Genomic DNA, 18,129 nt, shown 5'->3' with positions numbered 1-18,129 from the left:
CAGCCACGGATTTCATCACCTTTGATCAAAATTTGTCAAAAAAATGATTTTATTCCCCCATCAAAGAGGGGCTATGTATACGTTACACGTAATATCCCTAGTGTTAATTATTGTTGGAAGGTAGCTATTAAGGATGTATAATGGATGAAGTGTAAGAATCCATCAAGATTATCTAATCTGAAAGAGATGTAAAATTTCCATGTTATCCATGTGGACCACCTTGATACCTTTCATATTTTTTCTATAAAATGGAGCCGTAAACTTGCAAATGCGACCTTTAATCATCTTTTTTCAAAACATGGGGCCTGCCTAAGTATTTTTCAATAACTTATGTGAAGTACAGTTAATTCTACCTAAACAAAGATCAAGGAAATCTTTGTGACCGACCGACCTGTAAATTGATGATATGATTATTTTGGCCACTTATTCCATTTGTACAAAAAACTATCAACAAAATTGAACTAAAAATCTCACACTATGCAGGTCCCATATTGTGATAAAAAAATGTCAAAAAATCGCCCAACCTCCTTATCGTTTCTTCTTTGCTGGCATTCCGTGAAATACAATTTTATACCTGCAGAATTGCTCTATTTTGGCTCCAACTCACGTCTCCGCCGGTGCCCGACTTATCTTTTTCGCCCCCCTTGCATCCCTTGGCAACTAATCTTTGCTTTATGTTTGAAATTTTACTTTGTAGTAGATTAAACGTGAAATAATAATATTTATATATTACATATATAGTCCAAATTAACGGATTACACTTTCTTGGAGTATTTAATACACCCGTAGTTTTATTTTTCTTTCTCTAATTGTCTAGTCATCATTAGTGTTGTCCTACAGTGAAAGATTAAAGTGAAAATTAGACCACGTAACCCTTCCCTATTTCCCTACTACCTTATAGTTAGTGTAACGGACACTATTAATGATAAATATCATTCCATAATTACCAATTTTTTTTATATCTTTCTGAATTTTTTGATTTTACTTGGATATTTTTCAGTTGTTCTGTAACCTCCATGTAATTTTCAGATTTCAATTTCGTTCATTGGTAAGACTCAAATTTTCCCAAGATTCAAGGCATCTAGCCAACCAATTTGAAATTTTTAACCTCAATTTTCAGTAACATGAACCAAGATAGGCCAAAACACTTCGACTCGTGTCCAAGTTATGCTCCACATAATTTTTCTAATTGACGACGTTTGCTCTCAAATTAGCAAATAAAAACCTTTTTAATCAGTATTTTTTCACAGCACAGAACAAATAAGATTGCGCATAAGATTTTTATACTTAAAACTGTTTAGTCCATATGAAAATGTCAACTTCTCTAAACTCACCAAGCTGATGGCAAAGAATTCAGACTATTAAGTAATTCAAACGAAAGCATTACTCTATTCAAATTGTACACCATACTTGATTAATTGTCCATAAGCATGCATGGAAACTGAAAAGAAAAACTCAGAAAGTTATATTTGCAATTTGCAACAGAAAGTTCAGAGGGAGTGGGGAACCTTTTTTCTTTAAGCAAGAAACATCTTATCACGGCTCAGCTGGTCACAGATGTCTTCATGGCGAGGTGGGTAAGTGCGCGTTTATGGTAGGTCTGGCGTAACTTTTTATATTTATGTACAAAAGCCGTAAGTTCAATCTCCCCATCCAGAAGTTGCCTGTGAAGGGCCTCAGCTTCCTCGTCACTTTTATGCATTGCCTCTGAAACAATAAATATCAATTACATTCTCTTGATTTTTTAAAATTATTTTACTTTTACATGGATGGTCTATTCATAAAACCACAAACAAGATAAAAAAAATTCCTTAATGTTAGTACGATGGTAAGAAGAAAGAACGAAAGCAGAAAACGCATGGGTAACTCTAATTCAGATTAGTAAGTCAAAATACAGTCAACACCCATCAGTCAGAACCCGCCTCTACCCCATCTGCCACCGCCAAAAGGTTTCCCTTGTGCAACTTCGAATCTATTGGCTATAAGACTTAGGGCATGTTCGGAAATTATTTTGAAAATTGATTTTTTTATTGTTAGAAGAAGAGTGGGAGCCACTTGTGAGAGAAGAAGTAAAAAATTACGGTTGGAATAATAAAATAACGATCAAAAAATTAATTTTTTGGGGTGAAAAATCACTCCCAAACGGGGCCTTAATACATTATCTCCCGTTTGCTACGGATTAAGATTCAAATTTTAATCTAAGAGTGGGTTGGAGCCACATTATTTTTTTAAGAATGTATTTCAGAATAGTAGATTGATGAAGAAGATGTGATTAAAAAATAAAGAAAAGGTTTGAATTAATATTATTTTATTGAAGAATGTATGATTAAAATGATATCAAATTACTGTTTAAGAATGTATTATTTTTTTTCAAATAATGCAACTCAAACATGATTTAAGTTAAAATCAATAATTAATTTTAAACATACTCCATGACCCCCACAATTTTTCAGCCACGGATTTCATCACCTTTGATCAAAATTTGTCAAAAAAATGATTTTATTCCCCCATCAAAGAGGGGCTATGTATACGTTACACGTAATATCCCTAGTGTTAATTATTGTTGGAAGGTAGCTATTAAGGATGTATAATGGATGAAGTGTAAGAATCCATCAAGATTATCTAATCTGAAAGAGATGTAAAATTTCCATGTTATCCATGTGGACCACCTTGATACCTTTCATATTTTTTCTATAAAATGGAGCCGTAAACTTGCAAATGCGACCTTTAATCATCTTTTTTCAAAACATGGGGCCTGCCTAAGTATTTTTCAATAACTTATGTGAAGTACAGTTAATTCTACCTAAACAAAGATCAAGGAAATCTTTGTGACCGACCGACCTGTAAATTGATGATATGATTATTTTGGCCACTTATTCCATTTGTACAAAAAACTATCAACAAAATTGAACTAAAAATCTCACACTATGCAGGTCCCATATTGTGATAAAAAAATGTCAAAAAATCGCCCAACCTCCTTATCGTTTCTTATTTGCTGGCATTCCGTGAAATACAATTTTATACCTGCAGAATTGCTCTATTTTGGCTCCAACTCACGTCTCCGCCGGTGCCCGACTTATCTTTTTCGCCCCCCTTGCATCCCTTGGCAACTAATCTTTGCTTTATGTTTGAAATTTTACTTTGTAGTAGATTAAACGTGAAATAATAATATTTATATATTACATATATAGTCCAAATTAACGGATTACACTTTCTTGGAGTATTTAATACACCCATAGTTTTATTTTTCTTTCTCTAATTGTCTAGTCATCATTAGTGTTGTCCTACAGTGAAAGATTAAAGTGAAAATTAGACCACGTAACCCTTCCCCATTTCCCTACTACCTTATAGTTAGTGTAACGGACACTATTAATGATAAATATCATTCCATAATTACCAATTTTTATATCTTTCTGAATTTTTTTATTTTACTTGGATATCTTTCAGTTGTTGTGTAACCTCCATGTAATTTTCAGATTTCAACTTCGTTCATATGTAAGACTCAAATTTTCCCAAGATTTAAGGCATCTAGCCAACCAATTTGAAATTTTTAACCTCAGTTTTCAGTAACATGAACCAAGATAGGCCAAAACACTTCGACTCGTGTCACATAATTTTTCTACTTGACTACGTTTGCTCTCAAATTAGCAAATAAAAACCTTTTTAATCAGTATTTTTTCACAGCACAGAACAAATAAGATTGCGCATAAGATTTTTACTTAAAACTGTTTAATCTAATATGAAAATGTCAACTTCTCTAAACTCACCAAGCTGATGGCAAAGAATTCAGAGTATTAAGTAATTCAAACGAAAGCATTACTCTATTCAAATTGTACACTATACTTGATTAATTGTCCATAAGCATGCATGGAAACTGAAAAGAAAAACTCAGAAAGTTATATTTGCAATTTGCAACAGAAAGTTCAGAGGGAGTGAGGAACCTTTTTTCTTTAAGCAAGAAACATCTTATCACGGCTCAGCTGGTCACAGATGTCTTCATGGCGAGGTGGGTAAGTGCGCGTTTATGGTAGGTCTGGCGTAACTTTTTATATTTATGTACAAAAGCCGTAAGTTCAATCTCCCCATCCAGAAGTTGCCTGTGAAGGGCCTCAGCTTCCTCGTCACTTTTATGCATTGCCTCTGAAACAATAAATATCAATTACATTCTCTTGATTTTTTAAAATTATTTTACTTTTACATGGATGGTCTATTCATAAAACCACAAACAAGATAAAAAAAATTCCTTAATGTTAGTACGATGGTAAGAAGAAAGAACGAAAGCAGAAAACGCATGGGTAACTCTAATTCAGATTAGTAAGTCAAAATACAGTCAACACCCATCAGTCAGAACCCGCCTCTACCCCATCTGCCACCGCCAAAAGGTTTCCCTTGTGCACGTGCGGAGGACCATGTCAGAAACGAACAAAAAAGGTTCCCCCTTCCTTGTGTGTATTCACAGGGAAAACATCTGTGGGTTCTGTCTGCAATTTGGACATAACATAGCAGGCTTGTTCGTGGACATGCTTATTTGGATGATTTATCATGGAAATAGAAAACAATAAAGCTGAGGGTTGCAAGGGGTATAAAATGCCGACATCATGCAAGCACGAAGTACCATAACCAATTACTGATGAGCAAACAAGTGTTTGGAGGACTTCTATGGTGGTTAAACACTTCAGTAGCTGTATAGGGGACTGAATTTCGATGAGATGATCATGACAAGTTACATCAACTAAATTTAGGGAAATGGTCATGACTGGATATGTGCATGTCTGCACGATGTAGTGTATGCTGGCAGTAGTTAACTAGAAAAATGGTGCGTATACTGGGACGAATAAAAGCTTATCAGAATTGGTGGAACAGGCTTGATCTTGTTGTAAAAGTTTAGACAGTTTGCTAATGTGAATGAAATTCTATAGAGATAGAGGATGATTACAGCTGTATAAATACAACTTTCCCTCTAGCAAATGCAAAAATCTCTATAAAGGATGCTTACAGCTGTATAATTACAACTTTCCCTCTAGCAAATGCAAAAATGTTCATAGGCTATCTCCATCAACCTTTTATGCTCTTGAGGAGACGAAACACTATTATTTGAAATATACATTTTTCTTTTCTTTTTTTTTTTATGAAACACAACCTGACAAACCTCTAATTAATGGACCACGATTCCATTTCCCAACTTTTAAAGATTGAAATTTAAATGAAATGCCTAGTTATCTACCTTGAAGTTTATGGAGAAGGGATGCAGGAGAATAATTCTTCTCAGTCTCTTCTTTTTTTCTCTCTAATTCATGCAGCTTTTCTTGAGCAGCAGCCAGCTCAGTTGTTCGGATAATTCTGCACTGTACTTGGGAAAAGAAGAGTAGATAAATTAGTTCCACAATCATTATAAGTTCGAACTTCAAGGGAATTTCACAAAATCAAAGCTAAGAATATGACCTGATTCCTTAATTCCACCATGCGTGGTTCTTTTTCTAGATTATCTCCTACAAAACAAGATCATTTATAGAAGTACTATCTATATGCTTGATATTGCAGCTTAATAACATTATCAATGCAGAATTGACAATGAAGTAAATTAAGACCTTACTAGCAAGCTGCAGCGATTCGCTCCGCAGTTCATCACGAACCTGATTATGTAAAAATTTACAGGATGGAGAGCATGTCAAGTGTAATTGCACACATTAACACAAAAAAGACCATCTTGAGAGAATACAGTGTTAAGAAAGAATATAATACAGGGTCCATGTGCCTTTAATCATGAAAAATAACAAACATAGACGGGGTAAATCATATTCCTTATGAGGTAGAAAGTGGAAAGTTGGATATGAAGTATTCAGGGGAAAAAATACAAGACATGAGGAAAGCCAAACTCTACCTTTTCCAATTGAGTAGATATTGAAAATGGATCACATGAAATAAGAGAAATTTCCCCAGTTTTATGAAATTTGACATGCATCAAACTCAAACAACAAAGTCCAACATTGATACAGTTCCATCTACATGCAGGGGTCACTTATCCGATTACCAACTGATACAGTTACATCTCCATTTTCAATACTCTACAGGTTTACTAGACCATCAACTGTAATTACACATTTACTTTCACCTGGCGAAGCAATAATCCTAATGAACCATTATTGTAAACAAAATCTGTCGATGTATTTTCTCCAGAAAAGTACAAGGTTTTAATAGAGTAGTCAAACAGTATATATGCCCGACGTATTATGCACTCGATAAATGTAAAATAGAAATTATAATTCACCTGAAACTTCAAATATTCATTTCATTTACTTCTACATAACCTACCTAGTTATGAACTCAGTAAAATCTATTAAGAATTAATTGTTGATAATCACGGCCTAGAGCAAACAAGAAGAAAGAAACAAATATGATGAGAATAGAAAGATCCAACAATCAAAACTTACCCTGTCTTGAGTTTTGACGGGTTCAAGAGAAAGCAAGAGGCTCTGATAAGCACCCTTGTCAGACAACAGCTTCCGAAGCTCATCAACACTAAACATGTTAAACAACAATCCATCAAAGATTTACACAAGATCAACAAAGAGTAGCACGATATATTAATTTATAAATTTGTGTATCAAGAATAATGGTTTCATTTTCCATCTAAAAATTTACAAGATAAGACTTTACCTTTTATCTTTCAGCGTAGCAATGATGCCAGCAGCCTCTGCAGGTGAAACATTTGATAAAGAATTTGCTTGATCAGCAGGTCTTGGGATGCTGAAGCTGCTGGAAGTGCCACCAATAGATGTTGTGGGATGTGAAGAACTCGAGCTGACAACAGCTGGTGGATACCATGAATCTCTGGGCATTTCCTGTGGATGTGGCTGAGCTTGCTGCTCCTGAGAACCCCTGTGATAATGCAGTTAAAGCATAAAAGCATACATTTAACAGCAAACCCCTGTGATAATGCAGTTAAAGCATGAAAGCATACATTTAACAGCAAGCATGTGCTGTTTCAAACTAAACAATGAGAAAATAAGTTTAAAAAAAAAAAAATAACCGAAGAACTGATAAAAAGACTTTCAACTACTTGTTTCGAGTCTAAAGTTCCATCTCCCTTCGGGACTATGGATGATGATCTGTTCAAGGCTATAATTTTCTACATGACTGACTAGATCAGAGAATGAGTAACTCAATGCCAAAATGCCAATCATATTGAGATCAAGAAGGCAGAGTACATTCAGTGCAACATTTGGATATGTGATTACTCTTGCATAGAGAATGGTATTCCCCCCTCACCCCTTCTCTCTTCATTTTCTCCTTCCAAGTTAATCGGGAAATCCTACACATATATCAGCTAATGTTCCTCGGTTACTTACATTTCTTAAAACTTGAAGTAGCGATGAGTATAGACTGCTAAATTCCATAATCAGAAAACAATATTCAATGAATAATTAAATAAAACCAAGAGTTCACCCGTTTCCCAAAAAAAAAAAATTAAAGAAAAAAAAAAAAAAAAAAAATAACCAAAAAAAAAAAAATAAAAAAAAAAAAAAAAAAATATATATATATATATATAGAGAGAGAGAGAGAGAGAGAGAGAGAGAGAGATTACGAACTTATGCAATGCACAACCTGAAGTCTTCTCCTTCTCAAGAAAATTCTTAAACACCGCTCACGAGAAAACATATCACTACTTTAGTACTTTATAACCTTGAAGTGTTAATGAAAGAAACGATAAACTTTTGTAGAATGTATTATCGGAAAAGCAAACAGTTCTTCAAAAATTGCTGCCCTAACATAACGTTTTGCATAAAATTTCAGTGATTAAATTACTCAGAAATCTAGCACAATTTTAAACCCAAAAAGAAAAAAGAAGGAAACGGTGAAAATCGAATGAATACCAGAATTTGAACATATCTTCGAGGCGGTCTCAATTGTCGATCCTTCAACGCAAGATAATTGAACCTCAGAAAGATAATCTGCTCACCTGAAACTAATTTTCTTTTTTTAAAAAAATTAAAAATAAATTAGGACCTATTGGATTGCTTTGACTTTTATTTATACTTCACAAAATCTCCACGTTGAATCTGAAGCACGTTTGAGGCTCCGTTGGGCTTTGCTATTTCTACATCCAATTTGTTTCTACTGTTGTCAAAAAAATTATTGGATAAAAAAATAGTGTTTTTTTTTCTTTTAATTAAAAAACTGTCATATGACAAATTGCCATGTAGCAAATTGTAAAGGGTAACTATGTTCAAACCACATTTTAGTTGTATTTAGAGGTTTTAATCTTTGCTCATTATAATACTTATTTTTCTAACGATTTTTCATGTCATTATTATCATTAAACTTTCTATTAATTAAACACATTTTACATTTAATAATAATTTTATGTCCAAAAGTCCATTAAAATTGCATAGAATAATTTAAGTTCCCATTATATTTTTAAAACTAAATAAATAAAAAAGTACAAAAAATATTATTCCCTCATTTCAGAGTATGAAAATAAAATATTTTGATATAAATCATTATAAAGGACAATACATACTAATTAATAAAATGTTAAAGAAACGAATTCGATGAAAAAAAGTTAAAAAAATAATTGCTACACTGAGCAATGATTGAGGAAATTAACTGCAAATAAAATATGGTGAATATACTAAAAATTTTGATGGCAATATAATATAACCACCCAAGTGTAAACAAAGGTGTGCATACCAGGCATGATTCAGTTTTGTTTTACCCTTTCTTCTTTTCTATTCTTTCTATATTTTCATTTTTTAATCCTCTATGACCCTATGCCCATGAATTAATCTACCATTACATTGTGGATGATATCTATATGTAAGAAATCTAGTCAGTGATCTAAAGGAGTTTGTTTAAAATCAATGATTATAATTATTACCACGTCAAACAATGTCAAACTTAAATATCATTCATCATGTACGTGTAGAAAATTTGCTATCCTCATACCCTACCATGTGGTTATTGAGCGTTTTAGTGCAATGCCAATTTTTTTTTTCCCTAAATAGCCCAATTTACAACGAGGAAAAGAAGCTTTTGTTTGGACAAGATTTCTTAAAAATCATTTTCCTGATCATATATTCAAGGGTATTTATAAATTTTTCCAACTTTTAAATTATTGATCACTTAAAAAAATTATTTTTGACTAGAAAGGGCTCTATGAAACAAACAAAAAAATAGCATCCTCCAAAATTTTTTTAACAAATAACATTCTTCCATTAGTGACATTGACACAGTGATGCAAACCTTATTAGCACGGTCACTACCGAACCCACAGGAATTGACATCGGATCCTAAGAACGCCCAAATATGATCAAGGTTTAGGATTTAATTTCTAAACGATGAACTAAGCAACCGGAGATCTATTAAACCAACGACCTCTTGATCACAAAACCTTGAAATTTCACCCGAATTTGTGAATTTGAATTCCAAACCAATGGAGCAAAAAACCCTATAATAATGAAGATTGTAAAATTCCTTGATTGCAGGTGTTGTAATTCGCACTCAATGATTTTGAACGTCACAAGAAAATTAATCCCTCAATAAGTTCGATAATTTTTTCTTTGAAGAACAAAGAAAAGTGAAGCAAAGCTTTATGAAAAAACCTCAATTTTTATTCATATGAAAAGTCTTGTTACAATTGAAATAATAACTCCTATTTATATGAAAAACCTATAAAAACTAATTAAGGGCGGAAATTACTCTAAAAGATTACAAAGATGTCAAATAAATAGAATTTTACCATAAATAAAACACCTCCTAGGATTTTGAAAATCGCGTCCAGAAGTTGTACTATGCGGTCGCATAGAACAAATAGTCAGCCTCAATTTTATCTCGGAATTGGCCTATGCGATCGCATGGCTTTTAAGCTATGCGGTCGCATAGTTTAGTTTTTGAAACCTCCTATCCCTTGTGCAGAATTTTGTGACGATTTCAGATTGTACTCATGAAAGAAAATTCAACACTTGAGCTAAAAGTTATGCCTATTTTAATCTACACTACTAGTTTTTTCGTATATCGTCGAAAACTTTGAATCCAATGCACTGAACATAAATTTCACTTTTATGACTAACATGTAACTCGACCTTAAACTTGCAAATATCATTCTTTGTAGCTCGATAACCTCGATTCTTGATTGCATGATTTCATTGGCTGTGATCAAACCCGACTTTGCACTTCGTCTCTTCCCACCAATCATGGAACTTGTTACATTGCACGTTAATTCCCACATTTTGAATTCCAAAGCTTGATCATGAGATTTGCTATCTTTATCAACCCTTTTTAGTCTCCAATTATGCTCCAACCTTGGTCTCGACTGCTCGTCAACATTCAATAAATCTTTGGTAGGTCGACACCTATCTTGGATCATATCACACAGGTTCCAGCACAGATGACATGATCAATAGATTTCAACTCCACTTACGTCCACGCGATGTATCTTTTGCATACTTGGACAACCATTAAAAGCATAAGGCCATCTCTAGAGGTGGGAGAGGCAACTACGAGCAATTTGACAACCAAGTCAATCAACTTGCATGAGTTTATTTGATGTGAGACGTACGGAAGATGTGAGCTCCGATAGTGCTCGAAGATTGGGGATTTATAGGGAGCAATATTACTTGTTTGTAAAAATTGCATTACCTTCAAATGTTACTAGGTGTGAACTTTGATAGTAGAAGAATGGTTGTGTCCTCGTTCTCACAGGCTATGCGTATTCTCCTAGGTATCACTCCATCAATCCCAAGTTCAAGGACATTTGACTTTATAGAAAAAAGTAGATAAATAGAAATATTTCATGACTTTGTTGACCTGGCCAGGAAAAAAGAAGTTATCTTTGAGGATACTTATTAATTGAATTAAATCAAAATGGGTGTGATGTAGATACAGTTATGAGACTACTCTTATTCTTTATCCAAAAGAGGAGCTTGAAACTCTCTATTTTGAAATCACTAGTTGAATAGTATTTAATTTATGTTTTTTTTTTAAGAAAAATAGTTATTCTATAACCTATGTCTGACAAATTGATTGTGAAGCACCCACTTACACCCCACACGATCGCGACCGATCCATCCCGGTAGCGGCTGCAAAACAGCGCGAGTACTGCATTTCAACAGGATGGAACAACTTACGATAGGGGACGCAGATAGCTGCGGCAGGAGACGCAGGCAGGGAACGCAGACAGCTTGCAGCAGGGGACGCGGGCAGACTCAAGCTGGGGACACAGGCAGCCTGTTGGGCAGAATGCAAGCTGCCTGAAGCGGGCAATTTTTCAGCACATTAATGAGGTTTTTCCAAGTCCCGAATCAGCTATTTTAGAAGGAAAAATACATGAACCTGCAACCAGATATTTTGAAGATACAAGTGGGCAACTTGCACAACTTGTGCACTTGTGCCACTTAACCTACTTGGCCACTTGCAAGATATTATCAAGATGAAAGTTAAGATCAAGTTGGCAAGGATAATATCAAGATGCAAACTAAGTACGTGTTGTATCCACTTGCAAGAAAAATGGTAGAGAATGTCCACTTGATGACAACTAAGCATGAGTTGTAAAGTGGAATGCAACTTGTCAAAGGAGGTTTAAATGAACTTGCATCCAATGATGGCCCTTGGATCAAATAAATCATGGCCATTGATTTGTAAGCAACTTGTAAGGTTTTTATCTATAAATAAAGATGGAAGTCTCATTTGTAAATCATATAGAGTGAAGTGAGTTTTATTCATTAGAGAGATTGTAAAGTTTTCCTTTTCATTTATACAAGAAAAGTTTCCTCAACCTTACTTATTTTCCATATATTCCTTACTCCAAAATTCTTTTCTCAAAGTAGTTATAATTTAGCCTCATTGGTTAAATTATTTGTGAGCGTGGAAAGACTGACTTAACATTTTTTTGTGAGGGACGAAAATTGTCGAACGTTAAAGCTGCACGGTTCTAGTTGTTCGGGTGTAACGAAATTAGGCCTGTGACAAGTGGTATTAGAGCCTTGCTTGTAGGCTGTTATAATAGCGGATTCTCAACAAACTGTTGATATTGAGATTGAGGAAAACTTGAGGTAAAAGTAAGACGAAGGAAGCCACCAACATGGAGGGTAAACTTGACCAAATCATCGCAAATATGGGTGATTGGGTCGAATCTCTTGAAAGCTCCTTCGAAGCGTTGAAGGGACACGCCATTAGAAAGATAGAAACTCTACAAATTAAAGTACAAGAGGTAATGGACACATAAGCATCGTTGGAAAATGATGTCCAAACAATGAAAGATGATGTTCGAGCTGTGGTAGCCGGACAAGCCGCGATGATGATGATTTTGGTCGTCTCCAAACCAAAGTCTTGGATGCCGTTTCCGCCATGTATGGCCAAGTTAACCAATTGACCGTGATGATGGAAAGAATGAGCAAAGAGCTTGATCAATACAAGCAATCCACTGCCGGTACAAGCGTAGGTACCGCTTCAACTATTGTTGCCCCAAGGATTGAATACCCGAAGCCTAAACATTATGATGGACGACGGGATGCCAAAGATGTGGAAAACTTTCTATGGCAATGGAAGTCTACTTTGAAGGCGTAAATCTTGTTGATGAAGCCATGAAAGTCCAGACCACTTCTATGTATCTTATCGACACCGCATCTCTTTGGTGGCGTCGTAAGCATGCCGATGTTGAAAATGGAGCTGGCAGAATTGATATTTAGGACAAGTTCAAAAGGGAGCTAAAAAGGCAATTTTACCCTGAGAACGTCATGTACGAGGCCCGCAAGAAACTAAGGGAATTGAAATAAAAAGGGGACCATTTGTGACTATGTCAAAGAGTTCACGACCCTTATACTTCAAATCCCGAGCATGCTGAAGGATGTCTTGCAATTCTATTTCATGGATGGATGTACAACATGGGAGCGACAAGAATTACAATGTCACGGGGTTAAAAATGTAGGTGAGGCAATTGCAGTTACCGAATCTTTGGCAGAGTTCCAAAGGAGTACGGAGTCACAAGCAAAGACTTTCAAACCAATTAAAGGGAATTTTGGCAAAGGTGAAGGTGATGTGCGAAAAGACAAGCAACGGAGTAAGCCGGATTTGATGCCAAATCCCAAAGTTGATTACAAATCTAGAGGCAACAAACCAGCTACTTGGCGGAAGGAGTGTGATGATAAAAAGAGGGGTAATTTTGCTCCTTGGAGTTGCTTCATTTGCAAAAGGCCACATCTCATACGGGATTGCCCTAAACTTGGATCTTTGGCATCTATTAGGAGACTCAACCGGAGGCTTCCCATGGCAAGGAGGAGGGTGCAAGTCATGTGGGTTCATTACAACTTTTCAATGCTTTGAATGCCAAAACTATTCTAGGGTGCGAATGGAGAAAAAAGATCGATGTTCGTACTTGTTGAAATCAATGGACGTCAAACACGGACATTAGTTGATACAGGAGCCACGCACAATTTCATCATGGAGGATGAAGCACAGAGGCTAGCTTGAATATTCATCATGGAGGTGGATTGTTGAAGATAGTGAATGCAACCATAAGGCTGTTAACAAGCATAGTTCGAGGAGCGGAACTACGGTTGGGTATGTGGTATAGACCCGTTGATATTTCTGTGGCACCGATGGATGATTTCACGCTAGTATTGGGCTTGGATTTCTTGAGGAAGGTTAATGCAATTCCTATGCCTTCCTTTAGTTCTATGTGCATGTTGGAGAAAGGATCATCATTTATGGTTCCTACCGTTTCCATGGGGAAGGAAACAGGACAACTTTCGGTTATGCAATTAGCGAAAGGATGGAAAAAGGGTGAGTTGACATTCATTGATCAATTTTCGATTGCGAGCGAAGTCACCACTAATAATGATGATTTGCCGGATGTTATCACAAAAGTCCTTGAGGAAAATAAGGACTTGATGCCTAAGGAGTTACCAAGGAAACTTTCGCCTAGGAGAGAAGTTGATCATCGCATTGAGTTGGAGCCCAGAGCCAAACCCCCGACCATGGCACCTTATCGCATGGCACCCCCGGAGTTGGAAGAGCTTCGAAAACAACTTACGGAGCTTGTTGAGACGGGAAGGATTAGACCATCCAAAGCTCCCTATGGCACCTCGGTGTTATTCCAAAAGAAGTCGGATGGGAAGTTAAGGATGTGCATTGATTACCAGGCACTAAACAAGGTGGCGGTGAAAAACAAGTAACCTATTCCATTGATTGCAAATTTATTTGATTGGCTTGGTAGTACTAAATTTTACATCAAGGTTGATTTGTAAAAAAGCTACTATCAAGTTCAAATTGCAGAGAGAGATGAGCCCAAAACTACTTGCATTACTTGGTATGGTTCCTATGAATGGCTTGTCATGCCATTCGGTTTAACCAATGCCCCAGCCACATTTTGCACCTTGATGAACAAGATATTTTATCCATACTCGGATAAGTTTGTGGTGGTCTATCTTGATGATATTGTCATCTACAGCAATACATTGGAGGAACATGTTGAACACTTGAAAATTATCTTCCAAGTGTTGCGGGAAAATGAATTGTACATCAAGAAGGAGAAATGTTCATTTTCCAAAGAAGAGGTGAATTTCTTGGGACATATCATCGAGCATGGTCACTAGAAAATGGATGTAGCCAAAGTAAAAGTAATCAATGAATGGGAGCCACCTACTAAGGTGACGGAGTTGCGGTCTTTCCTTGGATTAGTGAATTACTATAGGTGTTTCATTAAAGGCTACTCATCTAGAGTGGCCCCATTGACAAACTTGCTCAAAAAGTCTCAAGGATGGAATTGGACCATGAAATGTCAAAGAGCCTTTGATCATTTAAAGGTGGCAGTCATGTAGGAGCCGGTGTTGGCCTTGTCGGATTTCAATAAAAGTTTTGAAGTTCAAATAGATGCATTGGATTTTGCTATTGGAGTTGTGCTTATGCAAGAAGGTCATCCTATTGCCTTCGAGAGCCGCAAGTTGAATAACACGGAGTGGCATTACACGGTGCAAGAAAAAGAAATGACGGCCATTGTGCATTGCCTACGGGTATGGCGTCATTATCTCTGGGGTTTCCGTTTTGTGATCAAGACGAACAGCGTGGCTATAAGTTACTTCCAATCACAAAAGAAGTTAATCCCGAAACAAGCTAGATGGTAAGATTTCTTGGCAGAGTTTGATTATGTGATGTAATACAAACCTGGGAAGGCGAATGTAGTGGCGGATGCACCTAGCCGGAAGGCGAAACTTGCGGTAATTAGCCAAGCCACGGGCACCTTGTTAGAAGAAATTAAACAAGGATTAGAGCATGATACCATGGCGAAAACATTGATGCAAGCCACCCAAGAAGGCAAGACAAGGCGATTTTGGATTGACAACTGGTTACCATACACCACTGGGCAACGAATATTTGTGCCTAAGTGGAAAATTTTGCGGCGTGACGTGATTCGAGAATGTTATGACACTAAATGGGCTGGACATCCCGAGATAGATCGGACATTAGTTTTCATTGAACGAGCATATTATTGGCCGCAAATGCATGATCAAGTGGAGACATATGTTCGAACATGTCTTGTGTGCCAACAAGAAAAAGTAGAGAATAAACTATCGGTGGGACTTCTTAATCCTCTTCTTGTTCTGGATCAACCATGAGATGTGGTCACCATGGATTTCATTAGTGCCTTGCCAAAGTCTGAAGGGGTCGGATCAATAATTGTGGTTGTTGATCAGTTTTCTATGTATGCTACTTTCATTCTGGCCCCTAAGGATTGCACTACGTAGGAGACGACAATGTTATTTTTCAAGCATGTTGTGAAGTATTGGGCATTGCCTAAACATATTGTTAGTGATTAGGATCCTCGCTTGACGAGAAAATTGTGGACAGAGTTGTTTAAACTCCTTGGATCGGATTTGTACTTTTCTAGTAGTTTTCACTCGCAGACGGATGGACAGACAGAATGGATGAACGCATTGTTGGAATGTTATCTTCGGCACTTTGTTAGTGCTAATCAGCGAGATTGGGAAAAGTTAATGGACATAGCTCAATTCTCTTACAACTTACAGAAAAGTGAATCCACAGGACATAGTCCATTTGAGCTTGCAACAGGGCGACAACCTACAACGCCCCACAATTTGACTATGGCTGGTGATTCAAGTCGAAGTCCCAGAAAAGAATGAAGAAATGGGTCGATGAGAGACGAAGACCATTGGAGTTCAACATCGGAGATCAAGTACTTGTGAAAGTTTTGCCTCAACAATTTAAAGCTTAGCGCAAAGTTCATAAAGGTTTGGTTAGAAAGTATGAAGGTCCGTTTCCCATCATAGCTAAGGTTGGAAGAGTTTCCTACCGGCTAGATCTTTCAAGCACTTTAAAGATCCACCTAATTTTTCATGTAAGCATGTTGAAGCCATATAGGCCGGACTTGGAGGATCCGTGGAGAAACAAATCGAAAAGGTCACCTCCCATTGTCACAAAATCTTTTGAGAAAGATGTTGAATCCATTTTGGCGGATCGAGTGTTGAGATGGAGAGATGTTCTCCCTTGTACTACTTAATCAAATGGAAGGGATTGCCCGAGTCCGAAGCTACTTGGGAAAATGAAGGAGATCTATGGAAATTTGAGTCGGAGCTACAAAACTACACGACGACGAGGGCGTCGCTAGATTCGATGAGGGAGTGACTTACAGCCCACACGGTCGAGATCGATCTATCCCGGTAGCAGCCTCAAAACAGCGCGGGTAATGTGTTTCAGCAGGACGGAACAGCTTGCGATAAGGGATGCAGGCAGATTCGACAGGGGATGCAGACAGCTTGCGACAGGGAACATAGGCAGATTCAGGCAGGGGACACAGAAAGCTTGTGACAGGGGACTCGGGCAGACTCAGGCTGGGGAAGAACGCAGGCTGCCTGAAGCGGGCAGTTTTTCAGCACATTAAAGAGGTTTTTCTGAGTCTCGAACCAGCCATTTTGGAAGGAAAAATACATGAACCTACAGCCGAATATTTTGGGGATGCAAGTGGGCAACTTGCACAAATTGTCCACTTGTGCCACTTGGCCCACTTGCAAGATATTATCAAGATCCAAGCTAAGATCAAGTTAGCAAGGATAATATCAAGATGCAAGCTAAGTACGAGTTGTATCCTCTTGCAAGGAAAATGATAGAGAATGTCCATTTGATGACAACTAAGCATGATTTATAAAGTGGAATGCAACTTGTCAAAGGAGATTTAAATCAACTAGCATCCAATGAGGGCCCTTGGATCAAATAAATCATGGTCATTGATTTGTAAGCAACTTGCAAGATTTTTGCCTATAAATAGATATGAAAGTCTCATTTGTAAATCATATAGAGTGAAGTGAGTTTTATTCATTAGAGAGATTGTAAAGTTTTTCCTTTCATTATACAAAGAAAGTTTTCCAACCTTACTTAGTTTCCATATATTCCTTACTCCAAAATTCTCTTCTCAAAGTGGTTATAATTTAACCTCATTGGTTAAATTATTTGTGAGCGTGGAAATGCTGACTTAACATTTTCTCATGAGGGACAGGAATTGTCGAACGTTAAGGCCTCACGGTTCTAGTTGTTCGGGTGTAACGAAACTAGGCCCGTGACAACCCGCTGCAAAAAAATGTCACTTCATTCAAAAGATGTTGTACTAAAGATCTCTTGGAATGTGTTAAGTGGGAGATATCTCCTTTCAATAAGTGGTTAATTGCCATGAATTTACTTTGTAGTAAGTTATAACACCTTACCTAGATCATAAAGGGTTGACCTCTACATGACACGTCGATTGAGATGATACACACTTTCGACTACCTCAATATATCATCTTGATTTGGTCAGATAGGATAGTGATATAGAGTATGGATCTAATTGGACTTGTTAGCAACGACTACATGACAGATGCTTGAAAACTTGTAGGAAGAGGCGTAGCAAGTGAAAATACTAAAGTCCTTTATCTATACGGATAAATCTTTTTCTGCGTTGAAATAATTTTAGCCCATATGTATTTTTTGAATGTCATTTTTCTCAATCTCATTTTTAACCACCTATTATCCTTATAAAATAATTTTGCACGAGAATTCTTAATTTTTTTTCTATTTCTTAATTACACATTCTTTAAAAAAAAAATCACTTTTCACAAATTTTATTTTGAAAAATCTCTAACAA

At 36.5% G+C, this 18,129-nt stretch overlaps 1 protein-coding gene across 1 annotated transcript; it reads right to left on the bottom strand.

The window, feature by feature from the left end:
- Nucleotides 1-3,772: 3,772 nt before the first annotated feature.
- LOC111383302 (vacuolar protein-sorting-associated protein 37 homolog 1-like) lies at nt 3,773-8,102 on the bottom strand. Its single transcript, XM_023007384.1, has 7 exons — nt 7,875-8,102; nt 6,658-6,879; nt 6,432-6,519; nt 5,594-5,633; nt 5,443-5,489; nt 5,225-5,345; nt 3,773-4,140 (listed from the first exon to the last, which is right to left on the bottom strand). The coding sequence occupies exons 1-7, from the start codon at nt 7,886-7,888 to the stop codon at nt 3,977-3,979; spliced, it is 696 nt and encodes a 231-aa protein (XP_022863152.1). The 5' UTR covers nt 7,889-8,102; the 3' UTR covers nt 3,773-3,976.
- Between the last annotated feature and the right edge of the window lie 10,027 nt (nt 8,103-18,129).

The sequence above is a fragment of the Olea europaea genome, unplaced genomic scaffold (assembly GCF_002742605.1).
Source record: "Olea europaea var. sylvestris unplaced genomic scaffold, O_europaea_v1 scaffold2655, whole genome shotgun sequence".
NCBI classification, from domain to species: domain Eukaryota; kingdom Viridiplantae; phylum Streptophyta; class Magnoliopsida; order Lamiales; family Oleaceae; genus Olea; species Olea europaea.
This window is presented reverse-complemented; position numbering and strand designations above follow the sequence as displayed.

What these genes read in the sequence shown, in the direction of transcription:
- LOC111383302 (XM_023007384.1), bottom strand. An exon ending in GCTACGCTGAAAGATAAAAG is followed by an intron (nt 6,520 to 6,657) that starts GTAAAGTCTTAT and finishes TAACATGTTTAG; the next exon opens with TGTTGATGAGCTTCGGAAGC. An exon ending in CCTTCTCCATAAACTTCAAG is followed by an intron (nt 4,141 to 5,224) that starts GTAGATAACTAG and finishes TTATTGTTTCAG; the next exon opens with AGGCAATGCATAAAAGTGAC.